The sequence below is a fragment of the Hippoglossus stenolepis genome, chromosome 12 (genome assembly GCF_022539355.2).
Source record: "Hippoglossus stenolepis isolate QCI-W04-F060 chromosome 12, HSTE1.2, whole genome shotgun sequence".
NCBI lineage: Eukaryota > Metazoa > Chordata > Actinopteri > Pleuronectiformes > Pleuronectidae > Hippoglossus > Hippoglossus stenolepis.
The window spans coordinates 23,134,006-23,160,148 of record NC_061494.1 but is presented as its reverse complement, the minus strand read 5'-3'; the positions used below and the strand labels follow the sequence as shown (position 1 = coordinate 23,160,148).

At 43.4% G+C, this 26,143-nt stretch overlaps 1 protein-coding gene across 8 annotated transcripts in view; it reads right to left on the bottom strand.

The window, feature by feature from the left end:
• Positions 1–26,143, bottom strand: part of ehbp1 (EH domain binding protein 1) — a 126,406-nt gene that overhangs the window by 5,382 nt on the left and 94,881 nt on the right. For all 8 annotated transcript variants that reach the window (XM_035172478.2, XM_035172479.2, XM_035172474.2 and 5 more), the window contains 2 exons: positions 4,958–5,057; positions 3,954–4,027 (listed from right to left, as the gene is read on the bottom strand). In XM_035172478.2, coding sequence (XP_035028369.2) covers positions 3,954–4,027; positions 4,958–5,057 — 174 coding nt within the window. The remainder of the gene's footprint in view (positions 1–3,953; positions 4,028–4,957; positions 5,058–26,143) is intronic.

Here is a 26,143-nt window from a genome sequence, read left to right as displayed (position 1 = left end):
CATTAAGCTCAGACTTTGTCTCAAAACTTAAAACTTTACACGGCAAATAAATAAATAAATAAATAAACAAAGACACTAATTTCCTAAATTCGCTCAAACTAAAGTCGGACACCTCGTGGAACGAAGTTACTCGCTATCAGCGGTTCCAGTCAACTAGCAATCCTGAAAGAGTTGGCAACATCATCAAAAGTCGCCCATGTGATAGGATTCCACAGTGCACCTAATCAATCAGGGTCTGTGGCGTGCCGCCCCGATGTGTTACAAAGCCCAAATAGATTTACAAATGGAAAGTGTGTGAGTGTGTGTGTGTGTGTGTGTGTCAGGGGTGTGGAGAGGGATAAGCTCCTGCATAGGATTACATATTGATTTTAAACATATAAAAAAGCTTATCATATAAAACCGTAACAGGAAAAACTCTAGGACCCGGCTATGCATAAATCCCTTTTAGATGGCGAGAGGGCGTCCACTTTAAAACATGCACACACACACACACACACACACAAACACACACACAGAGACACACACAGAGACACACACACACACACACACACAGAGGCCCCTTGAATGCAGCCAAGACACAGCTCTGTGTGTGTGCATACATAGGTGTGAATGAGGACGCAGATAAAGAGGGCATAGTGGATCAATTTTGTGGTGGTGAGATGAGAGTGTGGCATACAGATGGCATTTCCCTCCCTGGCATCACACCAAGAAGGTACAAGGAGGTGGTGATCACCGAGCGCGCTCACAAACAACATCCACGCCCCCGAACCTTTCATTCTGCAACATTTCATCAGACTGTAAATCGGTTTTAATGTTTTAAGAACGAACGCGTTGGAGAGAAACACAGGTATTACATGTAAATCATAAATTCTTCTTTTTCTTTATATCCCGACTGTTATTCTAGATTCATTTGGGACATTTAACGACTGGTTTATCTTCTACGTGTATAAACTGTCGGGTAGTTGATCTATAATAAAGCATTATTTATTAAATCTGCAAAAAGAGGTTATATTTGAACCCGTTAGTTTGTTTCTCAGCAAAATTACGCAAAAACCTACGCAAAATTTTGGCATGGATCTGCAGAAGGGGGCAGATTTTACCCCAATTTCCCAGGTTATTAATAATCAATCTTAAGTGGACTGATATCTGAGTGTGTGCAGGGTTTCTGCAGAGTTAAATTTAAGACATTTTAAAACCATAATGAATGAAATTTAAGACGCATCTGAACTATGAGATATATGAAGGAAAATCTGGAGTAAGAATTTCCCCCCCAAAAACTAGTACGTAATATTTTGATGCATTTAACACTTGCTAAGTTTCAAAATTCAGATTATTTATTATTAGACTTTTCTTAGACCCTGTAGAAACCATGTGAGCAATTTGACTTGATTGGATTTAATAATGGGCCTTTGTGGAGGTTGTTAAATTTTACTTCTAGTGGCTGAAACTGTAAAAAGTAAATTGTATTCTTTTATCTCTACTTGCTTATATTCCTGCTTCAACGTGTTTGAAACTTGTTTCATCCCTTTACTAAAAAAAAAAAAAACAAGACACAAAGATGCCTGTGAGGATCCGACTGTGAAAAATCTAAAAAGTTTGTCCTTCAGCTTCAAAGTTGATTTCAGAGGGATGCTCTCCTCCCGACTCCTCGTTTCCACCTCAAAGCATCTCTCCTCCTCTCCTCCTCTCCTCCTCTTCTGCTCTCTCCTCTCCTCCTCATGTCCGAGTCTCACGCAGCGCGAGTCAGATGAACAAATGTAGAATAAACCGTGAGGAGTCATTCTCCCTTCTCCTGGTCTGCAGGAGGAGGCTTCACTTATCGTCGGCTGCTTTCTACTCGTCAATAAGATCTAAAAATGTCTTCGTTACCATAGTGACGATTCTGATGGTTGATTTCAGCAGATATTCAGAATCATATTGTTCAGTATGAACTGTTTGTATTGAAGGAAACAGCTGCAGCGGACTTTGACCTGGACAGATTCTGTGTGTCTGCACATAATGAAGACTGTGGTTCAATATGTGACTGAGAGAAGAGATAGAGGGAGACTGGTGTGTGTGTGTGTGTGTGTGTGTGTGTGTGTGTGTGTGTGTGTTGTGTGTCAGGGCAGGTGTATCTCAGTGATGTGTATTTTCTCTCTGCTCTGACTCATGGTGCATCTCTCTCTCTCTCTCTCTCTCTGTGTCATCGACTGGCCAACCAAATCAGCAATTACTCGCACGCCCGACCATCGCTCAATGGACCTGCCCAAGCACCAAATAAGAGCTGGGGAGATGGACAGCAAAAAAAAAATAAAACACACACACACACGCGCGCACACACACACACAGCAAAAGATGGAGGTGGAAATATAAACACACCTGTGAGATTTGAACACATAGATGCAGACAAACAGACACCAACAGATCCTCTCTCTTTAACACACACACACGTGCACACTCACACGTGCACACTCACACACGTCTCTTCCCAGCAGCTCAGAACTATCTGTGGCTGCTACAGAAAGGTAGAGCCTGTGAATGTTAAGTGCCTCCCTTAGGGAGGAAAATAAGGCCGGCTGATAAGTTAGTCAGCTGCAAATCCAACAAGTCCACATGAAGGCAGAGAGGAGCGAGGTGACACGACACACACCAGCTCTCCACCTCACATCACACACTATCTCTGCTCCCTCACTTCCACCAACACACACACACACACTCAGACACACACACACACACACAGTGAGCAGGTGAGCAGACACATGATACACATTCGATACAGAAAGAAAAAGGCTTCCAGAGAAGCACCAGAAAACCCACAGACACACAAATGCAAAAGAAAAGACAAAAGCAAACGCACACTCTCACACTCAGACACATAAAAACACGGCACATACAAAGTGAGAGCGGGCAGATACACGAACACACACATCGACATGTGAACCAGTAAAAGTTCATGTGACAAAGCTGCAGCTCGATAGATAAAAATAAATAAATGTCTAAACGAAAACAGAGGAAATCAACCTGGACGCAGGCAGCGTCCGCAGCTCCTGCTCGGCTACGCATGTCTGACTCCCCCCCCTCCTGCCCGACCCACCTCCTTTCTTGCTAATTACAATTGATTTATTATGGACCAGGTAGCTTATCAGGTGCCCGGTGAAATTACAATGGGTGTCTGAAGGCTGTAAGGAGAGGGGGGGGGGTTGGGGAAGGGGGCTGCTGTGGTCAATGTCGAATGGTAAAATCAATTAGCATTGATTGGCAAAAGGTTCATTTTGCCAAAGAGGACGCAGTCGAAGGGGATTAAACTTCCCTGGCCCCCTGACAACTTTGATACAACACAATGGCTGCTTTTCTGGCTGCGGTATAGTTAACAAGCTTTCAATAATATAATTGCATTTTTTTTTTTTTTTTCAACCTCACAAACCATCTCACAATGTGGCTGTGGCTAGATTTCAAATCAGGCTTCAACTAGTCGGGTCTAGCAAGGAAACAGATAGCATTGATCACGTAGCGGCGAGTGAAATCCCTTCGCAAGCTCGCATCTTAATCCTTATCGAGGAGCCGACGCAGAATTCAAATCATCCTGCTTCAGGCTCTCGGTGAAGGCTGGACAACCGCTGGACAAGATGCAGGAGACGTTCGTGACAAGTGGAGGAGGAGCCGTGAGGAGAGAGACGAGTCACTCCGCTGGAACTCCAACAACTCAGACATTTACCTGAATTAAAACTTCTATTGCTGTTTGTGTTTTCTAAAAGACGTTTTAACGTACGTTTGGTTATTTTTCATCACAGTTTTACGTGGAATATTTATCAATTCATCCCTCGTCCATCAAACCTCGTTACTTTCAGGTGGATCCGTGGTTTGAAATACATTGAACGGCACAAAATATATATAACTCCTCCTGCCTGAAACCTGCAGATATTAAACTCCTCACTGAGCGTGTGCACGTGTGCGTGTGCACGTGTGCGTCTTACCCTCGATGGCCAGCATGGCTCTCAGCTCTCGGTTCAGCAGTTCGAAGCGTCTCTCCAGATCGTGCTCTTTCTCCCTGTGGCGAGAGGGAGGAAAAAAAGAGAAAAACACACACACAACAAAGTTCATCAATATGTTAATGACTAAATCATTAAGCACTTAAAGAAACCTGCAATAAACATTGATTCAGCTACTCGCCCGAACCTTCTCCGGCTTCGCATTAATCTACTGCACATAACTGATACACAGCCCTGGGTGGATGTGTGTGTTTGTGTGTGAGGAGAGGAGAGAGGTGGAGAACGAGGAAAACATCAAGAAACAAACGCATATCTATGGACATGCCATGAGTGTGTGTGTGTGGCCCTGTGAGCACGGGTACATGTGTGTGTGTGTGTGTGTGTGTGTGCGCGCCGCACAAATTGAATTCTTTCCTCTTTCAGCCATATTAAAAAATGAGCTAATTCAGTCCCTAATAGAATTTGTCCTTCACAGGCGTCTTTTCTCTTGGCTTCCACAAAGAGAGAACAGAAAGGGCTAATAATCAGTCCTTCTGTCAATTGGCCACTTTAAAAGCCTCCGCTTTCCCACGATATAATGTGATTATGAATACTTCAATCTCTCCACTTTGAAATCCCAACAGCTGCGAATGGAGAAAAAAGGGCAGCCTGCGTGTGCGTGTGTGTGTGTGCGTGTGTGTGTGTGTGTGTGTGTGTCCACCTGTCGCAGCTGACCACATACAAAGAGACTAGCGATAGAGTGATGATCGCCACATTTCTATTGATTTCATATTCCGTCCACATGTAAATCAATGAGTGGATAGACACAGGGGGCGAATGGAGTGGGGAGTTCATTCCCTCCCGGTGCCGGTTCAATGATTTGGATCTGACGCTACAACACAACTGGGACGTTTCCAGGTTTTTAAAAGAATAAATACCGAAAAACCAAATATACACATTGAGGATGTTTAGGTTTGAGTATAAGAAGAAAAGGATGTGAGGACACGTACAGCAGAGAGAGCTGGTTCTGTCTCCTGATGAGGGCGTTCTTCTTGTTGACCAGCATGAACCACTCCTGCATCATGGCTTCCTCCTCCTCTTTATTGTTTCCTGGAGAAACAAAAGGAAAAACAACGAGAGTTAAACAAATGACGGTAAACCTGTTTCCTTGGACCCTTTAAAATCTGAGACGGGTTTTCATTTTGTTTGTTCAAGGCCCAGTTAAAGGAAAACATCATGTATGATAGATGTTGACAGATAACAGCTCATTTTGTACCACTGAACGTCTGTGAATACCAGAATTGGAGCGTTCAGTGGATACGAGCATGAAAGAGATGAGGCAGATAAATGTCCCACTCGCCTTTTTGCCACTGAAGCATCAGTGTAGTACGTCCACCAGATGTGTGTGTGTGTGTGTGTGAGACGCAGCGCTCACTCATATTCCTTGTGTAAACATTCACACACTTCACACCGTGTCTTCACAACGTCAATACGACTTCAACCGGGGCGGGATTAACTCAGCGATTACTGCCGAGCGCCTTTACAGAGTGGAGCCTCTCACTGTAGGGCAATACGTATCCCACCAATCACTCAGCGGGCCTTCAGAAACAGACGTCTCCGGGACTCCGCGATGCTTAGTGTAATACCTGCTCGGCGCACGGGGAGCTAGCAAGGCTCAGATGCATGGCTAATGTAAGCTTCGCCCACGCCTGGGGCTCCAGCTCTGTGCTGTAACTTACTTACAATGGGATGCGCACAACTGATACGGACGAGGCACATCGAATGAAAACCTGCAAACATTCGCCACATGGCAGCAACAGGAGGAGACTCCACCGGTCGTTTGTGACTCGAAAGGGAACCGTCACTTTGTCAACTGGTCGTCTGCTGCGTATCTCAGACTTAGGACCTCATCATAGTAATTTAGATTTTAATTTCAGTGACTTAAAGAGTTATTAAAAATGTACATCACTGCAGTTATGACAAAAAGTCACAGGAACGGATCCAGGTGATTTAATTGAGACGAGCAAGTGAAAAAACAACGGAACTGAAGCCATTAAAATGTATATTCTCTGGGGCTGCTTCTATAAAACATTGGTATGATTGATAAAAGGCATAAAAACGTTTTATATGTATTTGTTTTGTTATATTTTTACAGTTAAAAATGTCCACTTTGTATTAAGGCTAAATATTCAATGATATATTTTAATTGATATCAAATAAATATGTTTAAATAACAAGAATGGGGCTTTGTATTTATTAAAGTTATTAATATTTAACCCTTACCCTTGCACAGATTGTTAAGCCCTATGAGGCGAATTGTGATTTGTGAATATAGGCTATAACAATAAAATGTGATTGATTGATAAAGTCATGTGATTATTAACAGTCAAATCTAAAAACCAACAGAATATTACACTTGATAAATGATCAGTGGAGTTTTTCCAGATCAAACATACATTACATTTTATTTTTGAGATTATCAGGACGACCAGAAGAGAAAATTAGTGCTGTAAGTCAAATTTGTCATGTAGATTAAATAATATTATAATAAAACATGTTCTGTTTTGCTCTGAAATACCACTTCCTTTGAGGGGCTCATGTTGTTGTGCTCATGCCGTCCGGCGCGGTCCGTTCACTTAGCGCTGTTTATGTCCAGATTTGGGAAATAAGCTTTGTGGCACTGGAGGCCAGTTAAACAGGCGCAGCAGCATTAATCTGACACTCAGTACGTCTGTGAGGAGAAGAAATGGATGAAAACAGAGGACGTAAGATGAAAGATCGTCTTAAGGCTTATGTTATTATCTCTCGCCGGGTTTTTTTTTTTTTACTCCCATTCTCAAGAGGAAGGTTTAATAGCCGCGAAGCTACGACAGGCCTCATAACAGAATTAACACTAAGATGACATTTCATACCACTCATTAACTGGCGCTCCTCTAAATAATCGGGAAAAGGCGCCGCTGAGCTGCACAGGGGAAGAAAAACACGTGTGCCAGATGTTGATAATGTACGTTTTTTCATATGTTTTTAATATGAAGAAAATGATTCCCAAACGAATTGAAAAAAAAAAGAAAAAAAAGTGGCTTCTACACTTGTTCTTTCTGATGGATTTAAATATCTATGATGATGGTTTTAAGCTCATTATACCGATGCTTTTATTGTGACACTTTCTGGATGCGACTGTCAAACACACACACACACGCAGAAAAAATAAATGACAGATTCTGTGGTTTTTGAGCAGCTGAACATGATCACAATCTGAGAGAGAAATTAATGAGGAAAGAAAGGGAAAGGTGTATTTGTCTGTCAAACACACACACACACACACAGACACACACACCAGACACACACACACACACACAGGCAGAGGAGACGGAGCATTGGGCCACTGCGTCATTGGCGACAAAAGGCAGGCGCGTGGATGTGTACGCTGACACCGGTGAGTGTGTGGACATTTGTGATACTCTGAGCCGGCAGATGTATGTAATTTCATTTAGGAGGGTGGAGCGGGGAGGAGGACGGAGAGCGAGGGGAGGAAAAAAAAAAAGAATGTGCGAATGAAAGAAAGCTTCAGGATTTAGTGGAATCAGGGGCTCGTGGATTACTGTAGTCAACTTTGAAATGGACGACACTCGGAGGGGGGATAAAGCCGGCGCTGACAGGTCATTGTGCTGCCTCGAAGTCAAATAAAACAAGCAAATAATAATGGCAAATATTAAGCTCCTGTGACATTGTGGCGAGGCGGGCTAGAAGACGAGGAGGGATTATAAAGCTCTATCCCCCACCGCTAGCCAGCCAGCAGCCACCAGCCAACCACCGGCCACATTCTATGAAAGGAGAGAGGGGAGAATAGGAGGAGAGATGGAATGGAAAGGCAGGAAGGTCATAGGAAAGGTAGGAGAGGAAGGATAGAGGACGGGAGGGAGGAGGAGAGAATGGAAGTTAGGAGAGAGGGGGGGGAGATGAACAGGAGATGGACAGAGGGGGGAAATGGGAAAACTGGAGGAGGGAATAAGGGCAAGCAGGTGAGCGATTTAAAAGCTGAGAAAGAGAGGAGGAAGGAGGGATGGAGGCAGGATGAGTGACGCAGGACGCATGACAGCTGCTGAGCATCCTCCTCCCCTTCACTGCAGCTCTCCAGGGTTGACCTCTGACCTCCAGATACTACCTGGCTGTGTCCGGATAATCAGTTTAACATTTATTTATCTATGATTGGGAGCCACGACTCTTTACTACACAATGAAATTAAATGAAACTGATTTTACAGTTGACAATCAGCAAAGATGAGGATCTGGAGACAGTGCATTTAAATTTAAATTAAATACCGGTAATATTAAGAAATTATTCAGTCTCTAAAATATTGGAAAATAGCGAGAAATAACCACCTGAATTTTCTCGCGCATTAAATTTGAAACAATCCAAAAAACCAAAATGTAATTAAATTGCAATCAAAACAATGATTATAATAATAAAATAAAGTTATAACACATAGCAATGAAACAAATTCAACACTAATAACTCCATAATTTAAATCAGCTCATTGGCTTTACTCCCAATACACACCATAGGTTCTGAAGAGCTGTATTAATTAAGGCTCTAATGTAGCGTCGGGTGTTTGATTCTCACTGGGACGACACAGTGTCCCATCAACGTATTGTAATGGTAAATGACATGTGCTGTGAGTGACAACAACAGAGAAGTGCTGAACACTGTTTTGTATGAAGACAAATGGTGTAAATATCCTCTGGCAGGCAGCACTGACACTGTGTCTGAATCCAGCCTTGGCTCCGCGACACCGTGGATCCATGCTGGCTCTCAGGGGGCCATCTTGGATCAAAGCATCTGGCGGTTTGGCAGGTTGCATTCTGGGTCTCGCTGCTTTGCCTTACACGCCATTTCTCGGTGCTCGACACAGAGTAGGGCAGAGCGGAAAACGGGCCAAAATCTACAGAGACCGGAGCGGTGAATTTGGCACGAGTACAATGTTTGATCAGGACATCAGAAGGATTAGTGAAATATGTCTGATGGAGATACACTGGGTTTCCCTACCTGCAGGAAACCTTATCGTCATTAATATCATGTTTAGTGCTACCTCAGCTATCAATGTGGCTGCACTGGTGAGAAACACAAGATGCAATCAACCCAGACACACACACACACACACACACACACAGGCAAGATACAAGTGATACACACATCCCGACAACCCCTCAATCAGATTGCCTTCTCTTATTTCACTCTCTCTGTCTCACACACAAACACAAGCAGGACTCAGTGACGTGCACCGAGCTGCGTGGAGGGAGGCTGTTATTCCTTAAAACTGGTCTGGATTGGTCAATCTGTGTTTTCTATACATCCAGAGAGAAAAGAGGAAAAAAATAAAGAAATAAAACAGAGTGAACCCTTTGTAGCCAAATAAGATTAAGATAGTTATCACGGCCACTGCTCCGTACGGTGTAGATAGGAATAATGAAACGCACCCTGAGGTGGTCAAACTGCTGCTGCTGCTGCTGGCCTGCACTGGTTTTTAATTAAGTCTGTACTGTTGCTATGCTCGGACTAAAAACATGGAAGGTGTAGTTGCTAAATATTGATTGATATGACTGTGTTTTCAATTGACTGATTGAGAAAATTCCCATCGTAATCTCCCACACGTCAAGATGTTAATTGGTTCTGTCGGAGCAACAGTTCAAACCGAAGGTAGTTAATTCACAAAGAAACAGAGAAAAATAAAGAAATCATCATAATCGAAAATGAAAAATAGATATAAACTATGTTTTCAATAGATTTGAGCTAATTGAGCTAATTGCTAAATCTACCAAGTGCTTCAGCACCAAGTTGCAGGTACTTTGATCATCTGAACATTAGTCAAAGACCATCTGGCCTCTTTCAAACTACATTTGTTCCCTTATTGTGAAATCTGGTAACTGGATTTGCAGGAAACGTTTGTTTTCCCCAGAGAAACTTCTTCTGTTGGTGTCTTGATGGGACGAGTTTGGAAAACAGGGCAAAACGAATGAGACAGACAGAGGGACACATTAAAAGCTGCGATCACGGCACATTCATCTCATTTCTGATCCCACCATTTTGCCATTTAATCCAATAGCTGCTAATCCAATTTGTCTATCAGACATGTTAAAAAGACGAGGGGGAGGAGAGAGACGAGGGGGAGGGAAAGGGAGGAGATAGAGCCCAACTTCTCTTCTTCACTTTCTGAATTGCAGTTTATTTAGGGACCAGCCGCACTTGTGCCTCTCTCTCTCTCTCTCTCTCTCTCTCTCTCTCTCTCTCTCTCTCTCTCTCTCTCTCTCTCTCTCTCTCTCTCTCTCCATCCGACCGTCAAGCCCCGTCTGATATCAGCAGGGATCAGGGAAGATGAAAGCCAAAGACGCATGAAAGGAAATGAGAAAAGAAGGAATAAAAAGAACAGGATGAACATTGTTTCCTGTGATTAGGTAAGAGCTTGTTAAAAGGCTGTCACTGCGGCGACGTGAATATGCATGACAGGGGCCGGCCTAATCAGAGGGGTCTATGGCGAGGACTGGAGGGGGGGGAATTGTGCGTAAGTAACCTACTGAAGACTTGATTTAATTAATGTGAGTAGAGGAGTGTCTCGTTAGGAAGGAGGCAGAGAGAGACTGAGTGTGTGGCTTGTGGAAAGGAAAGGTTGGACTCCTCGTAAATTCTGCTCCGATAATCTAAAACCTGCAGGATACTTTCATTCATGCTAAAAATCTGTCAAACCAAATTTCCCTCGTCCAAAAAAACCCCAGAATCGCATTTTTGCAGTTGCGGCTCTTATTCAGAGAAATGTCGACTCAATTCCCAACTCGGCAACATTACAACACCTGTGATATTTGTAAGAATCAAACCTCCAACGGCCCCAATCTTTACTCAACATTGCACATGCGAGTTCTCCTGCTCTCTCCCTCTTCTATTGGTCTCTCTCCTGGAGTGGTGCTGAGGGCTGTTTCTCTCCAGGGAGGCTCGTACGAGGCCTTTTTAGCTGCTCTCAATGGCACAATGGTCCCAGCATATAGAGCAGATTCCTGCTTTATTGAACCTGTGTATAATGTCTGCTGAATGGAACACATTAACCGATTCACACTCACCTCTCTCCCTCCCCCTGGACGGCAAAAGAATAAAAGTAAAATAAGAAGAAAGAAAGAAAAGGGAGAGAGGGAGAAACTCTCCTCTCACACTGAGGCATAATGACTGGCTTTTCCACCGGTGTCATTTGTCAACCACTGCTTGCTTTGCCACTTACAAAGAGGTGGAGGTACGGGAGTGAGCAGGAGAAGCAGGAGTGGGCTGAGACCGAGAGTTTGGCGGCAAAGGGAATGGGTCTTTTCCATGAACATGGGGGTGCATAATTATTTGTTTCTAATTACTGAGTGTATTACTGAGCTCCATCTTTCAGTCTGTATGTTGACAGGAAACGAAACAGCACAACATGCAGAGCTGCACAATCAATTATGTATGATTCTGTATAATGAGTTTGGTTTCCACAGTCAACCAGAGCAGAGGGAGTAACTTCACCAGGGCCAGACATTCCTAAATACGTCTGATTTACTACATTATATAACGTGGAGATCGTCCAGGATTCCCCGGTCTCATCTCTGCACCACGTTGAGACCAGAGGCTCAGGGTGTTTGAAGAGACATGGGTGATTTACCTCCTTGGTGGAGGTGATAATCAAAGCTTTTCTATTTGTTCAAGTATAGTGGCTGAAAAAACCTCCTTCCCTCTGTAATAACACTTACAGAGGGATACCACTATCCACCGTACACACACACACACACCCACCCACCCCTGGGTAAACACATTTGACCTCAGAGCTAACAGTAGACGAACATCCCGACACTTCTCATTCCTACTCTGCAGAGGTTAAGGGGGGGGGGGGGCTCGGGCAAACAGAGTTCACATAATAGACTGACTGTGTAGATGAAATGTTCATATTAGGGGGCTTCGCTCTGCACAAACACACACTGTCTGTTGCACGTACAGAGAAATGAAGAGTGTATTTGCATTAGAGAAGTCATCTCTCTCTCTCTTACTCTCTCTCTCTCTTCTCTCTCTCTCTCTCTCTCTCTCCTCGTCCAACTCACAGCAAAGCTCTGACGGTTGTGTCTTCATGGAAAACACTATTTCCTGACAATCTGCACTCAGTGCATCAGGCTGATGTGGTGATGCTGTATCCAATCGACACAGTACACAGGGAGAAAGATGTTATTAACGGCATTAACTTCCCTCTTCAGCTTCAAATTATCTACAAAATAAAAAGCTTTTGTGTCAGTTTACATTTCAAAGATGTTTAAAATCAATTATAGCATAAAAGCGCTTTCTTTTACTCGTTTCACAACCAGGACATTCCGTCCAGCAGTAGTAGTTCTTAACAAAAGGCCGAACATTTCAGTTCATGTAATTAATAAAACTCCTTAAATACGTAGCTTGTACATGATGTTTGATGAGTCAGGTGTAGGCGGAGTTCACATGATCCGATGTTACCACCTCTGCCCCATCTTGAGCCAGTAAAAATCCCATTTCTCATCGTGTGTGTTTTGAGTCTTTAATTGACTATTATATAAAGTGTCTAAACTGGGGTCAGATGGAGAAAAACAAGCACCATTCCTGGAGTGTTTCTTCGTCTGGCAGAACCAGCCAAGCTGTGACAATCACACAAATACAACCCCCCCCCTCCCCTATCTCCCTCCACTGCCTCCCCCCCACTCCATCAAATTGTGTTTTTGCCACAAATCAATAAACATTATCAGAGAGTGGCAGACTAAGGGCTGGTGGAGGCAGCCTCTGTCTGTTAGAGCCCAGACCGCCCTGTCTCTATCGCAGCCTGGGTGAGAAGGCCAGGAGCAAAGAGTCGCACACATAAGAGAATGGTAGACAACAGACACACACACACACACACACACAAAAAATGTACCAGGGACTCATAAGATGGAAGCAGAATACACACAGACACGCTGGATGATCAAAAAGCGAGTCTTTGATGCATGCACGGCCCTGCAGGGAGTGATTTCTCGCATCCATACAGTAGGTACAGAAAACACAGAGAGTAGAAAACAATCAAAGCGACTGCAGCCGACTGGAAAGAAAAGAACAGCAGTGAAGCACCGAGGTGTTTAACTATAATCCTGAGAGTTACAGCACACACTGTTTGGACCACGCCACTTAACGTCAATGAGAAATTAAAAGAAAGAGGGAAAAATCACAGGCTATGACACTTTAAACACTCCCTAACCCATTAGGCCGCTGTATCATCGCTCCATGGCTTGTCAGCTCGCTTTAGCTTTAGCGTCAGAAATCCCTGCTCTCGCTAACGCTCTACAAGAACCATTTAACTGAGCACTAAATAAGATGATTTTCAACCTGTCCCCACTTAGCTTGGGGCTGGAAAAGGAAAATCAGGGGGCCTGCCATGCACCATTTCTCAATTACCTTTCTCATTATTGTCACCCATGTTCATTACTGCCATTATCATCTTCTCTTTTCTGTTGCCCCCCCCCCCTCCTCCTCCCAACACACACACAACCTTTCGGCTTGCTGAGGCCGTTGTGGCTGTCGTGTACGATGAAGGAGGAGAGCAGCAGAATTGAGAGCTTTTTGCGAAGCCAGAGCACTTCAGGTAATTAATATAGCAAGAGGGGGCAGATGAGAGGAGACAGAGAATATGTGAGCGTACGAACGCCTGTGTGTGTTTTTGCTGAAACGCCTGATTGGGGAGCTCACCTGCCGATACCCCCTAAAAGGTATTTCATTAGCGAGCCTTTTACCATACAAGCAGAGGAACAAAGCCTTGGTTACGCCTGTCTCCACTCCAGCTCAACGGGGCCCTCCAGGACGCCTGTAGCCGTGGAGTAAAGAAGAGTGGAGGAGCGGAGAGGAGAGGCTATCCCCGTTCATAATCTCATGACAAAAGGCAAAAAGGCATCATCCTATTAACAGCGTGATCTTCACCAGCTCATGCTAGCTCCTTTCTACAGGGGGCTCTCTTTTATTATTAAGGTGAGTGGGTGATAGGGAGCAGGAAAGGCGCCCGGTGCCTCCCTATTAGCTCTGGGACAAGAGGAGGTATGAAGGGGGAGAGGAGAGAGGAGAGACCCCATGCTAGGGTCCTGCTTGAAGGCTTTTTCTATTTTCCAGGATGAGAGCCTTTGCTTGGACCTTTGGGGGCTGGCTTCTATTACGCCTCAGTCTTCCAACACAAAGTGGGAGAGCTTCTTCAATCAATCACCTCAACACCAGCGGTGATGCTCACTGGGAAAACATCCCCGGCTCCACCTGTTAAAGCTCATTTGAAGACGACTCACCTTCCTCCTCTGCTCCCACTTTAACATTTAACATGTTAGGGATCAGCCATTAAGGGAGAGTTCGCTTTTAATACTGTGAAAGCTGCAGCAGGTAGAAACCTGAAACCTGCTCGAGATTCAGTCCTAAATGACTGAGGCTACATCCATACTAATATATTTTTCATTTTGAAATAATCTCTGTTAACACAACCATTTTAGCTCTGTATCGGTAGTAATCTACGTTTACACTAACAAACCTGCGACGCTGATCACGAGACCATTCACGTACACCGGAGCCGCTCGTGCTGGTGTTCACCAAATCCTCCTAAAAGCATTTCCTGTTACCGGTCACGCTAAAGTTGATCTTTTCACGAAACACATAATTACAGCAGAACAGTGAATTGTATTACCACGATGAATTTGTTCAAAATCTTTCACTGCTGTTTTGTTTCCAACTATATGATCTGTTGAGGCGGTGCAACAAGTTGCCACAAGGCCGTTAAATCAAACTTGACAGAAGTAGGGGGAAGGACCGAGTGAGGAAAAGACAGATTAGTCTGTTTTTCTGTTTGAGTGTTTTGTTTTCTGCTCAGTGGGGGTGCTTGCCTCTAGCCTCAGGTTACACAGGAGGATTGTGGGGAAAAAAAAGTAGCCTGAGCGTTGTTTGTGAATGACAACAAGAACAGGCTCGGTGTGAAACAAAAAAATACTTCCACCTTACAATTAATTCAGCTATAAAAGATCCATGAAGTTTTTATTGGCTGTCAGTGTCTCAACAGGCCCGACTGTGGTTCACTCTCGTTTCGGTTGTTCGGTTGAGGATTTTTCCTTTGTGGCATCAATCAAGCCTGAATTGTTTTGTGAAATCATTGGTCGGATAAATTTCTTTATTATTTAGATTGTGAATCAAATAAGTGTTATTGATCATTAGTCCTTACATTGTGCAATTAACTGTTTCTTCATAGTAACAAGTTAACACAAAAACTTCTCTATTCTCGCTTTAAAATATGAAACAAAAACCTTGATTTAAATAGGTTTAAATTACTTGTTTAAAGATTAAATGATAAATTTAATTGAAACATTATACTGAATGATATTCTACCAGAACAATTTACAAGAATTAAACCAGAGATGGTGTTTATTACTGTGTATTGTATGTATGTATGGTAACAGCTGTGTACAGAAACCAAGAGATACCTCCACACACTGTGGCTCATATACATGTTCCCGTCTCTGCTTGTATATTTTAAACTTTCTTATTTCATGGACTTAGTGGAACCTTCCTGGTTTAGGAAGTTTCAATGTGAGCAATTAAAACAATCTTCTCTTTCTTAATAATACTTCTGTACTTAAATATATTATACCCGTTTATCTTTACCTACACGCACTGTTCCAATAGGAACACACGTAAAATAACAATTCATATAAATGTTGCCGGCTTCTGAGATTAAATAAAAAACATTTATAAATAAGGGAATTGTTGCTGCTGCTGTTGTTTTGATTTACTACTTCAACGATCTGAGTAAAAGACACAGACTCACTCGCATGAAAGTCAGTATTTTACTAATTCAGTGAGACAGAGGGAACTTCGAGGGAACTACGTCTAAAGTACAGACTACAGATATTTAAGAGATGCACCCCCTCACTTACAACCCCCCACACACACACGCAGACCTCCTCCTCATCGTCCTCCATTCTCCTCTGCAGCCCAGTAAAAAGCCTATGATGACCTGGGTGTGTAGCTTATTAACCTCTTCATCAGTTCTTATCAGCCAATGAATAGCCAGTCATCTTCCTGAATCTGAGGGAGAAAATTTCTCCTCACGTCAGGGCTATAATTCAATCCTCACAGAAATCATTTAAGGAGTGCACGCACACACACACACACAGACACACACACACACACACACACACACACACGACACACACACACACACACAGACACACAAAGGGATCACATTTTGTCAACCTTGGTCCAGGTTGGCTTCCAAGCCTGGACCAGATGTTACTAAAATTATCAACAGTTGGAGGAAACAAGAGAAGGGGCGTGTGTGCATGTGTGTTGGGTGTGTATGTGTGTGTGTGCATGTGTGTGTATGTGCGTGCGCGTGAGAGGGCCAGAATAAATTAATGGCTGATTTCTCCCCTTGCTTTGATGGCATTAAGAGCCCTCTTCTTCTCAATGTGCCGCGTTAAATGCTTTTCTCTCTTTCCCTCCGTCTCTCCCTTCTTTTTTTTTTTTTGACAAGCAGGGCCACCCAGCAGAAAGCAACTGATGCAAAACGCCAGAGTAATCCCCCTCCATCCACCACCACCACCACCACCACCACCACCACCCTCCCGCTATCTTTAGTCTTTGACACAGTGGCCATTATCTGTGGGATTTAGTTAAACCAAACCTTCATGTATTTGTTAGGCCCGGGGTTCGTTTTCTCCTCCGACTGCTTGAGTGTGGCCAGAGTGGAGGGGAGCAGGAGGGAGTTACATCACCAGTGCAGCTCGCTGGGAGCCCGTGAACAGGGGCTCTACATTGCCATCTAGCTGGATCCTGCTCAGGATGGTAAACATTGTGTAGTAAAGTCTGAGCAGGATTGTGTCACCTGATCGGCTCTGATTGCTGCAAAAACTATATTTGCAGAATTTAAACGCTACAGAACAATAATTTAACAAAAACACCTCATGTGATCAGTCATTTCTTGCTCAGTATCACAACAGTGTGTGTAGCGATATTAACAACAAGCCAAGACAAAAATACACAACTCAACAATTCAGAAGTAAAATGAAATAGGTAAAATTTGGTCAAATAGATTTACCAAAGTATCAATGTTATAAATGTCGTGTTAACCTAAATTTCCACAGTTATATGAAGAGTAACTTTTATAAATGAAAAACAACAGTAACAGAAGTTAACAAAAAACACCTCTAACCACCCTGACAAGTAAAAAATGTATCACAATATAGAAAATGATCCCGACTGGTCAACTGGTAATAAATAAAACAGCCAACGAGAAACCTAAACAACGTGAGGAACAGTTTGTCATAACAAGTGAATGCCGACTTCACATCATATCCAGATTGTGATTCATCATCTCAGATCTATGAGTTCAGGCCGAACAGCGTCTCCTTCCTCTGCCACATGCAGCTACAGAGCTAAAAGCTGTATTATGAAATCACTGTTGAAACTTGTAGATAAGCCCGGGCTCGGTGGGGCTAAGCTAAGGTTAAGCCAGGTGGTTTAGTTCCCTGAGTATGTGTTTACACACACACCGAGGTGTGAACCATTTGGGGGGCTTAGAGGGGCGGAGAAACACAAGTTGATTTAGTGGTAGTGTAAACCTCAGTACCTGTTGACAGTGTTAATGGAGGAACAGCTTAACACTAACATCTGATTTAATTTGCTGTAAGGGAATACACACTGGTACAGTAGAGATGGGATTCTGATTATTTTGTACTAATAATACTAATAATTATTTTTAAAAATAAAAGACCAAGACTGTCAAGTCCCCAGAGCAGGAAATTAATGTGTGGTTAGTGGTAAATTAAATTAAATAAGATATTTCGATATTTAATTCAAATGTAAATGTCAAATGATCTTGTTGAGGTTTATTTATTGTAGAGATTCAGATCTTTTATTTTATTATTTAGCTTTTCTCTTATTGCTCTTTCACATTAGGTTCCTGACTTTATCCTTTTCTTCGACTTATCATATTTTAATTTGCTTCATATTTCCCCTCTAGTAAAATGTTTGTAATGTTTCAAGCAAATTCTTTTAAAAATGGACAATAAATCGGATTCTGATAAATATATAAGAATTCTGACTTTTTAAAATAATCTCAGTTCTGTGAAAAATATTTTTTATATTTGATGGTGCATAAATTCCAGGTGAGTATCATCAGGTACGAACATACTCGAGTTTCACTGTTTTGAAAGAATCATTCACACTTATGTGATCAAACAGTGACATTGACTTGTAAAGGAGAGCAGAGGGAAGAGAGTAAAGACATTTCTGAATGAAAAAGTGTGAGAATGTGAGAGAGAGAGAGAGAGAGAGAGAGAGAGAGAGAGAGAGAGAGAGAGAGAGAGAGAGAGAGAACTGATAACCCCCAGTGGAGGACCCCCCCTCAACCTGCTGACAGACAGCTGAAATCTTTTTAGCATGAGTGGCTCCGCCTGCTCCATTAGCAATGAGGAGAAGGAGGGTGTGTGTGTGTGTGTGTGGTGTGTGTGTGTGTGTGTGTGTGTGTGTGTGTGTGTGTGTGTGTGCGTGTGTGCGTGTGTGTGAGCGTGTGTGTGCGAGAGGGGGAGGTCGACCCCCCCTGGGGTAGATGTTAGAACAAATTTGAGGGGTGTCATATTACACGCCTTGTGACAGGAGGCCGAGGGGAGGTGAACGATGAATTTGCTTAATGAATTAATCTGTGGACCAGTAATGGCTCTGCTAACAACATTAGTCATCCTTCTTACATCTCTCTGTGCTGCCCCCCCCCACCCTCGTCTCTCTCTCTCTCTGTTACACAATCATTTCATCCTTTCCATCTTCACCCGTTCTCCCTCTGTCTCTTCTTAGAGGACAACAAGTCATCTTCACTTACCGACATATCAACAAAACGTCTTTATCTAATTAAAAAAAAAAAGCAACTTCCTGTATTATTCTAATCGGCACAAATAACAAAGAATTAAGTCTATTTAATATACACTCTAATATACACTGGATCTGCTATGCTTGTGAATGTGTCGAATCCCCACATCCCTTTCAGGGTGGAATAGCGTTACATTACAAACTGACACCAACACCAGGCTGTTAATGCCACTGGGCCTGGTCCGGCTTTGATTCAATACACAAATGCAAAGTTGCTGTGTTTAAATAGATATTTAAATGGAAATGTATTGGGAAAGACAGCTGTTGGTATTTGTAGCCTGGAGTGCTCATTACAATGGGAAATAGGGAGGAGTGTGTATGGGAGAGAGAGGTGGTGGTGGTGGTGGGGTGGGTGGGGGGGGGTTTGATGACAACAGTAGCATGGCGAGCAGCTGTGTTAGCAAGTGAATGGTGTAATTACTGGCCAAACCTCTGTCATTAACCTGCACTGTGGAGTGCTACCACCGCCGTTAGCATAAGAAAGCCTTGATTAATTGACTGCAAGGTTGAGATTCAATTATCTCATTCGGCTGCAGTTTGTAAGATAAATAATTATCAGTTGGAATAAAAACAAACAACAAACATTTTTTTAAAATATCTCCAAAGACTCCGAGCTTAGTGCGGATAGTTTCCTTTTAGATTTCAACTTAAAACTCCATTCAAATTTTGTAAAAAATGAAGTAAAACAATAACAGACAAACCAGAACATATAAGCAGAGGTGGAGACGAACAGGTGGATTAAAACGTGACAGCTTCACTTCAAAACTTACATTTAACTCTTGAGACGAATATAAAATCAAAATAAGACGGAAACGAAGCAGCTGCAGCTTCGGTTTGTGTAGTTGTGTTCGTCACTGTGCGGTAACGGCCCTCTGTGGGTGTGTGCATGAACATATTCACTTTGTTTGTTAATGTGGAACTTGTATAATTAGTGTTTGTGTGTGTGTGTGTGTGTGACTATGTGTTTGGCAGCTTGACGCAGGGTTTGTTGGACCGGCTGCTGCATGGGGTCCCAGGCAGAGAGGCGGCTGATGAAAGCATTGGCGGGATGCTCCAATAAAGAGCAGATTATCATAAGCGGCCATTGTCCACCTCCCAATTCTCTCCAACAGCACCCCCCAACCCACCTTCCCCACTTACTCACCCCTCTGCTGAAAATGTTAATCGGCCCTATCGCTGGCAGGCTAAGGCCTCAATTATACTCCCTCGTGGACGCGGACAGCTGCGGACACACCGTGGACGCACAGTTATTCTTATACTTTCTAGTTTCCTTGGAGTTTGAGATGTGCAGTCGGTGTCACTGCAGCTGCCTCCGCACAGAGCCGTGTGCAAAAACCTCTGATAGCTAGCGGACCGCTCAACGTACTATGCTACCTTAAGGAGAGAAGACGTGTCTGGAACAAAAAGTACAACTGATTTAGAGGAATTGAGGAGAAACAAGTATGACAACAACAAAAAGAAGCACAACGGGAGAGATTGCCAGGAATAATTCCCGCCCTAGTTTTTAAACTCATTTTACTTGCACGTCTCTGGGCTGTGGCGAGCAGCTCCCCCCTTCCCTCACTCCCCCTCCCTCCCTCCCTCCCTCCCTGCCTCCCTCCCATTGACTCCATCCACCCAGCTCGTTTTATCTGAAGATTCTCAGACAATGCCTAGAGGATCCCGTTCCCTAATCTTCCTAAAAATCCCCCTTTCATCCCCACTGTTAAAGAATGTATGAAAGGCTGACACCGAGCTGGAAAAAGAAGAAGAAGAGAAGAGAAGGCCAAAAAAAAAGAAAAAGAATGAAGCGGAGCACATCTGGGAGAGAGGGTGGTGTCACTGTGCAAGACCGGGGGGGGCTTCTCGTGCAGCGCCCTCGTAAGAGGAGTAATTAAATTGTTTTGCTGCTCAAACATTAAAATGGTCGAAGTCATTGAGAGCAACAGCAGGAAAAAGAGTATTTATATATATGTGTGTGTGTGTGTGTGTGTGTGTGTGTGTTGGGCAGAGGGTAGGGGGTTTAATCTGTGTTCTGACCCAGTTGAACCTTGGAGTCACACACACAGGCAGGCTCACACACACACAACACACACACACACACACACAATTTCACACAAAACAAAAAGCTCAAATCCTTTGTTTTGTCCCCTCAAAGGCAAGAAAAAGGCAATGGGTTTTAAAGGAGTGATCCCCAGATTTCATTCCTTCCCTATAGGGGAGAACGGTGCATTTGCTCCTGAAGTGAATTCAAGATGACCACAAACACATTCCACTGAGCTCTAAACACAAAACCCTTCGATTGAAAGTGAGTGCTCTTTTCGTAACCCTGACAACAACCACAACAAGAAAATGACCAAAGGCTTGGAAACAGGAGCGCATCTTCGTTTGGCTGTGTCTATCTAAGTTGCCACGAGCTTAGCTTATAACAACTGGGTCTGTGATTCTGGATAAACAATAGTTGCAATCTCCCTGCTCAACAATTTCAATCACAAGCCACAGAGCGGCCTGGCTGTAAGCGTAGCCTGTGTCTCTTTCATTAGAAGACTTGGGAGGAGGAGGAGGAGGAGGAGTGGTCGTGTGTGAAACTCAAACGTTACCCGACTTATTTTCAAAAGAGGAAGAAGACCAACAAAATACAACAGAGGAACAGTGTCTTAATGTTGCACCTGAACAATAAAGTAAATACAGATTAAAGATGACACCAAAACCTCTGTCCCCTCAATCTTTCAGTGTGTGAACTGGGGAGGGTATTATGGTCTAAACACTTTTTCTTCTCTCAGTGCTGAAAGATTAGACTGGTTATCCCATTAAAGTTGGTAAAATGCCATTCTTGTGTCTTTAAGCTCTCGTATAGGAGGTCAAGATGAGTCTGCCTGTGCTTACAAGGCGGGCACGGATGTAATCTGCCCAAAGTTACAATAATTAATGTTAAGCTTCTCCAGCAATACGTTTGTAAAAGAACTGGTCCTGATAATATACTTAAAGCTGCACGCGCTGTTTGTGTTGCTGCAACGGGACAAGGCAGGGCTCGGTGTGTGCGTATGTGTGCGTGCGTGTGCGTCCCTATGACACTCACGTAGCGCAGCTTAAATCTTTAGTCAAACTATAAGCTGATGCTGCCACAATGCTGGATTAGGACGACAGACGTGGGAAAAAAAGAGTGAGAAGCCGGCTCACTTGATGCTGAGGATATATAAACATAACACACGCACTCGGCGACAATGATGCCTGCACACCACCGCCATTAGTGCGACGACAAGACGAAGAGGATCTGGAGGAAATGTGAAAAAACATGACCAGCCTGGACTCGAGCTTTAAAAGGAAGAGAAGAAGTTGACGCCGGTAGATTTCAACTTCTCAAATATGAGAATGATTTTAGAAATGCTGCAAAGAAAAAGCCACCAGAAACTTACTGAAGAGAGAAGTGATCTTAAACCTTTGAATCATCGACATTAGCAAACAGGACTAACAACAGAACAATAAGGTGGATAGAAATGTGCCTGCAGGCGTTTAGAGCCAGTGGTTGACATTCAAGCCGTTCACGTCCTGCAATCGTCCACATCATCACACGGGCGAGTCAAAGTGGCAAGTGGCTCTTCCCAGTGTGAAGGCATTGACAGTCTGTTCCGTCCCTCTCTCAGATACTGAACAGTATAGGCCGCATGTGCAAAGTACATTAAGCCCTTGCTGGATCCCTCCTTGTGCCATTCTCCTCTCGTCGACTCGCAGACACAAAGGCAGATTAAAGGAACGCGCGCCATAAAAAAAAAAAACCCCGTGTGTCAATCTTATCGGCTTCGAGTGCAATTTTTAAACATATGTTAATCTGGGGGAGCTAAAACTCATTCTCTCCTCTCTCTCCTCACTGCTTGTTTATCTCTTATCAAATGCGCAGTAGGTGAGGGGCAGCTCGGCGGCGCGGCTAAGTGCCATTATTTGGATAATTGCGTCCATTGTTGCAGGTTATATAGCTATTTGAAATGGGAGGTGTGTGTAAATAGGTGCAGAGGCCAGGTAGGGGGTGGCTGAGATGTATTCAAACAGGGGAAACGGGGATTTTCTCCAAAGGCTACATGATGCATTTGAATGCTTAGAGCTGAATTTTCAATACGGAGAGTTTGATACGTTTTTTCTGCGCAACAATAGCTTTAGAAACACAACAATGCCAAGGTCAGACGCATTTCATGTATCAGTGGAAACACAGAAATGATGAATGGTATCTTAACTCTACTGAACATCTGAATAGAAATAAAATATTTACGACACCATTAAATAAAATAAGCTCTGCGATCTTTTCTTTGAGCACTGTGTTGTATAGATACTTTAAAAAGTTTCACAACTTCCTGTAAAGACACAAGTAAATACAAATATTCTTCTCATTATGAATGATATATATGTAATGAATACTCAGCTTCTGTTTAATGTGCTGATAATCTTCCCATAAAATCCATAAACTCTGGTATGTAAAGTCGGTTGCCGGACGTGAATGTTCTCCTAATGTTGCGTGTGTGAAGGACAGTGCTCCCGGTGGTGCAAGAATAACAAGTTCATTAGTCGAGGGGGGGCGTCGCAGGAATTCAAATTCCCCCCCGACTCGAGCCTGGCCTCTGATTGGCTGGCTGCGTCAGCATGGCGAGACTCATTAGAGCCCAGCAGTAATTAAGAGTTGTTAGAAAGTGAATTCTCCAACCGCAGATTAGAAAATTAAACTATTTACTGATTACATATTAATAGAAGACAACAATGGCGCTTGCCATAAGCTTGGAAGGCAACCAAGGAATAAATCTGTGTACTTAATTACCATAAACAATGGGGGCATAGAAATGGAGTTTTATGCACACTCCCTCCTGTAATGTGTCTGATATCAGAAGACACTTGACAATTCTTGTTCAATTATCTCTATTATTTAATGTGCTGTGAACTGCCTCTGAGTAAATAAATTAACCACCCCAATTACTTTGGATTCATCTGGGGAGGGCCGTGGCGTAATAGAAAATGCTGCAGAAAGCTGCATTGTGCCCAAACCAAGGGAGAGAGGGGGGCGGGTGGGAAAGTGGAGGGAGACAAGGGAGAGCGAGGGGGGAGAGAAGGGAGGGAGACGGAGAGATTCACAGGGATAAAAGGGAAGAGGGGAAATAAAAAGAGATGCAGAGAAGCAGAGAGGATCGAGAAAGACACAGCGAGGCGTAAAAGGAAAGAGGAAACAAAAGTGAGGAGAGAAAGTGGCGGGATAAGTTACTTAAAAGAAGGAGAATAAATACATAAGATGATTAAAGACCTGATTCCTTGAGGGAAACAAAGACCAGAGTAAATAGAGATGGGGGGGGGAGGAAGGAAAGGTTGCAAAAGCATGTGATGTGAAAGAGAAGGCGTGTTGAGGACCAGCAGAGCACAGTGGATCTTCCCAGGCTTTCTGCTGGTGGAGCAGAGAGATGAACAATCACTCATGGGTCAGCCGGTCTGTCTGTTCACATCTGCCCATGAGTCCTGCAGCGCTGTGCACGACCACAGCACCACAGCAACACTGAGTTCACCCAAACATACCTCAACAGGTCGGGATCATATGATCGTATGCACCTCTACCCGGCTCAGGAGAGTCTGCACACGGCTCTGGGTCGGAGCTACACATTCACTTTATTAAAAACATGGCTAAATCTGTTAATATGGGTCAGTGAAGCACACAAATCTAAAAATAAATTAAACCTCTTGAAGCTTATCTTATTATCTACATCTGAGATCACAGCTTTATTAAAAAAAACTGGAAGTTTGTGTCACATTTTACTTCCTTTTCTTTAGGAAGTTGTCACAGAGAAGATCCACTTGTAGATGTTCTCATGTCGAATTTAACAGTAGCTTGTGTGAGAGGTTCTGAGTGTGTTTATTTTAACTTCAGTCAGAAGTGATGACGCATCAGTGAAACTCAGGCTGCTCTCTGAAGAACTACGTTTGTTTATGAACCAAGGCGCCAACAAAAAGAAACCTGCATGCTCAATCAAATTTCCTCTGACACATCGTGGTTGCACGAGACAGACGGTGGATAGTGAGAGTGTCAGAACATCACAGTTGAGTTGAAACACGCCTGTTTTCTGCTGAATTGTGAAACTTGTAGACAAAGCAGCACCAGATCTGAGAAGCAGGTAAAGACTTCTGAGCAGTTTGCTGTTGGGAACATTACTATTTAAAAAACATCGGGAAATAAAATGACCTCCAGTCAACACGAGGATGGCAAAGAAAAGAGAAAAATAAATAGCTGGTGGTCATTTCTCACCATGTCCCCTAGTATAAAGTACAGGCACCAGTCAGATGTGATGGATCAATACTGGAACAGCCAATCAGACACAACTTCAATCAGACATCCAGGGTTCAGAGGAAATAAATATCTCTCATCTATGACAGCGTACAGAAAGGTGACCTCAGCCACGGAGGTGATAAAGGTTACTCTAGTGACCACCTGTCACTGGCACATCTCGCTCTGATGCCTCCAGACCTCGAGGCCTAAAGGCTCAATCCATAAAGTATTGGACGAGTCTCTGGGACATGTGCTGCAAAAGGAGATACAGAGAGATTTTCAGGAAGTGAGAAATGTGCTCGACATCACGAGGCACAAACTGCCAGTGCCACAGTGGGAGTAGTTCCAGTTTGAGGGTTTTATAAATACTGATATTTAAGTGGTAAACACATTCAACACACACTATATAACCCACAAAGAATACATGTTATGCTACACACCCCAGAAGTCATTGTGTTGACTTGTGTTGATGTGGAAACCACATTTTCTCAATTTCATTCCTCACTCCTTCACAACACAAAGGACTGAGGTGAATGTCTTTTTGTGATATCGTGTATTTTGTCCTCACCTTCGCTGTTGTCACCCTCTTCCTTTTCAGGTGAATCACATTTTTCTTGGAACCACAGGTGTATAAATATATATATATATATATGGGAAGAGAAATCTTTATGGTAGAAAGTGTTTGGAGGTAAATAGCCTGGCGTCTTGCTGGCTAGCACCGGCTTTATCAGTGGGTGAAGAAGAAGAAGAAGGAGTAAAAAAAAAAAACAGCCCTTCAGATTGACACAATGCCATGTGCTCCGACAGGGGGAGAGGGCACAGAGGCAGGGAGGGAGGCAACAACAACAACAACAAAAAAAAAGACAGGAAAGCGAACACAACAAACAGAGGAGAGATAGTCTCGATATCAGCACCCAAATGGGATGGAGGAGGTGAGCGCAAATCCCACCGCCCCAGTTCTCTTTTCTAAAAAAACCTCCATATC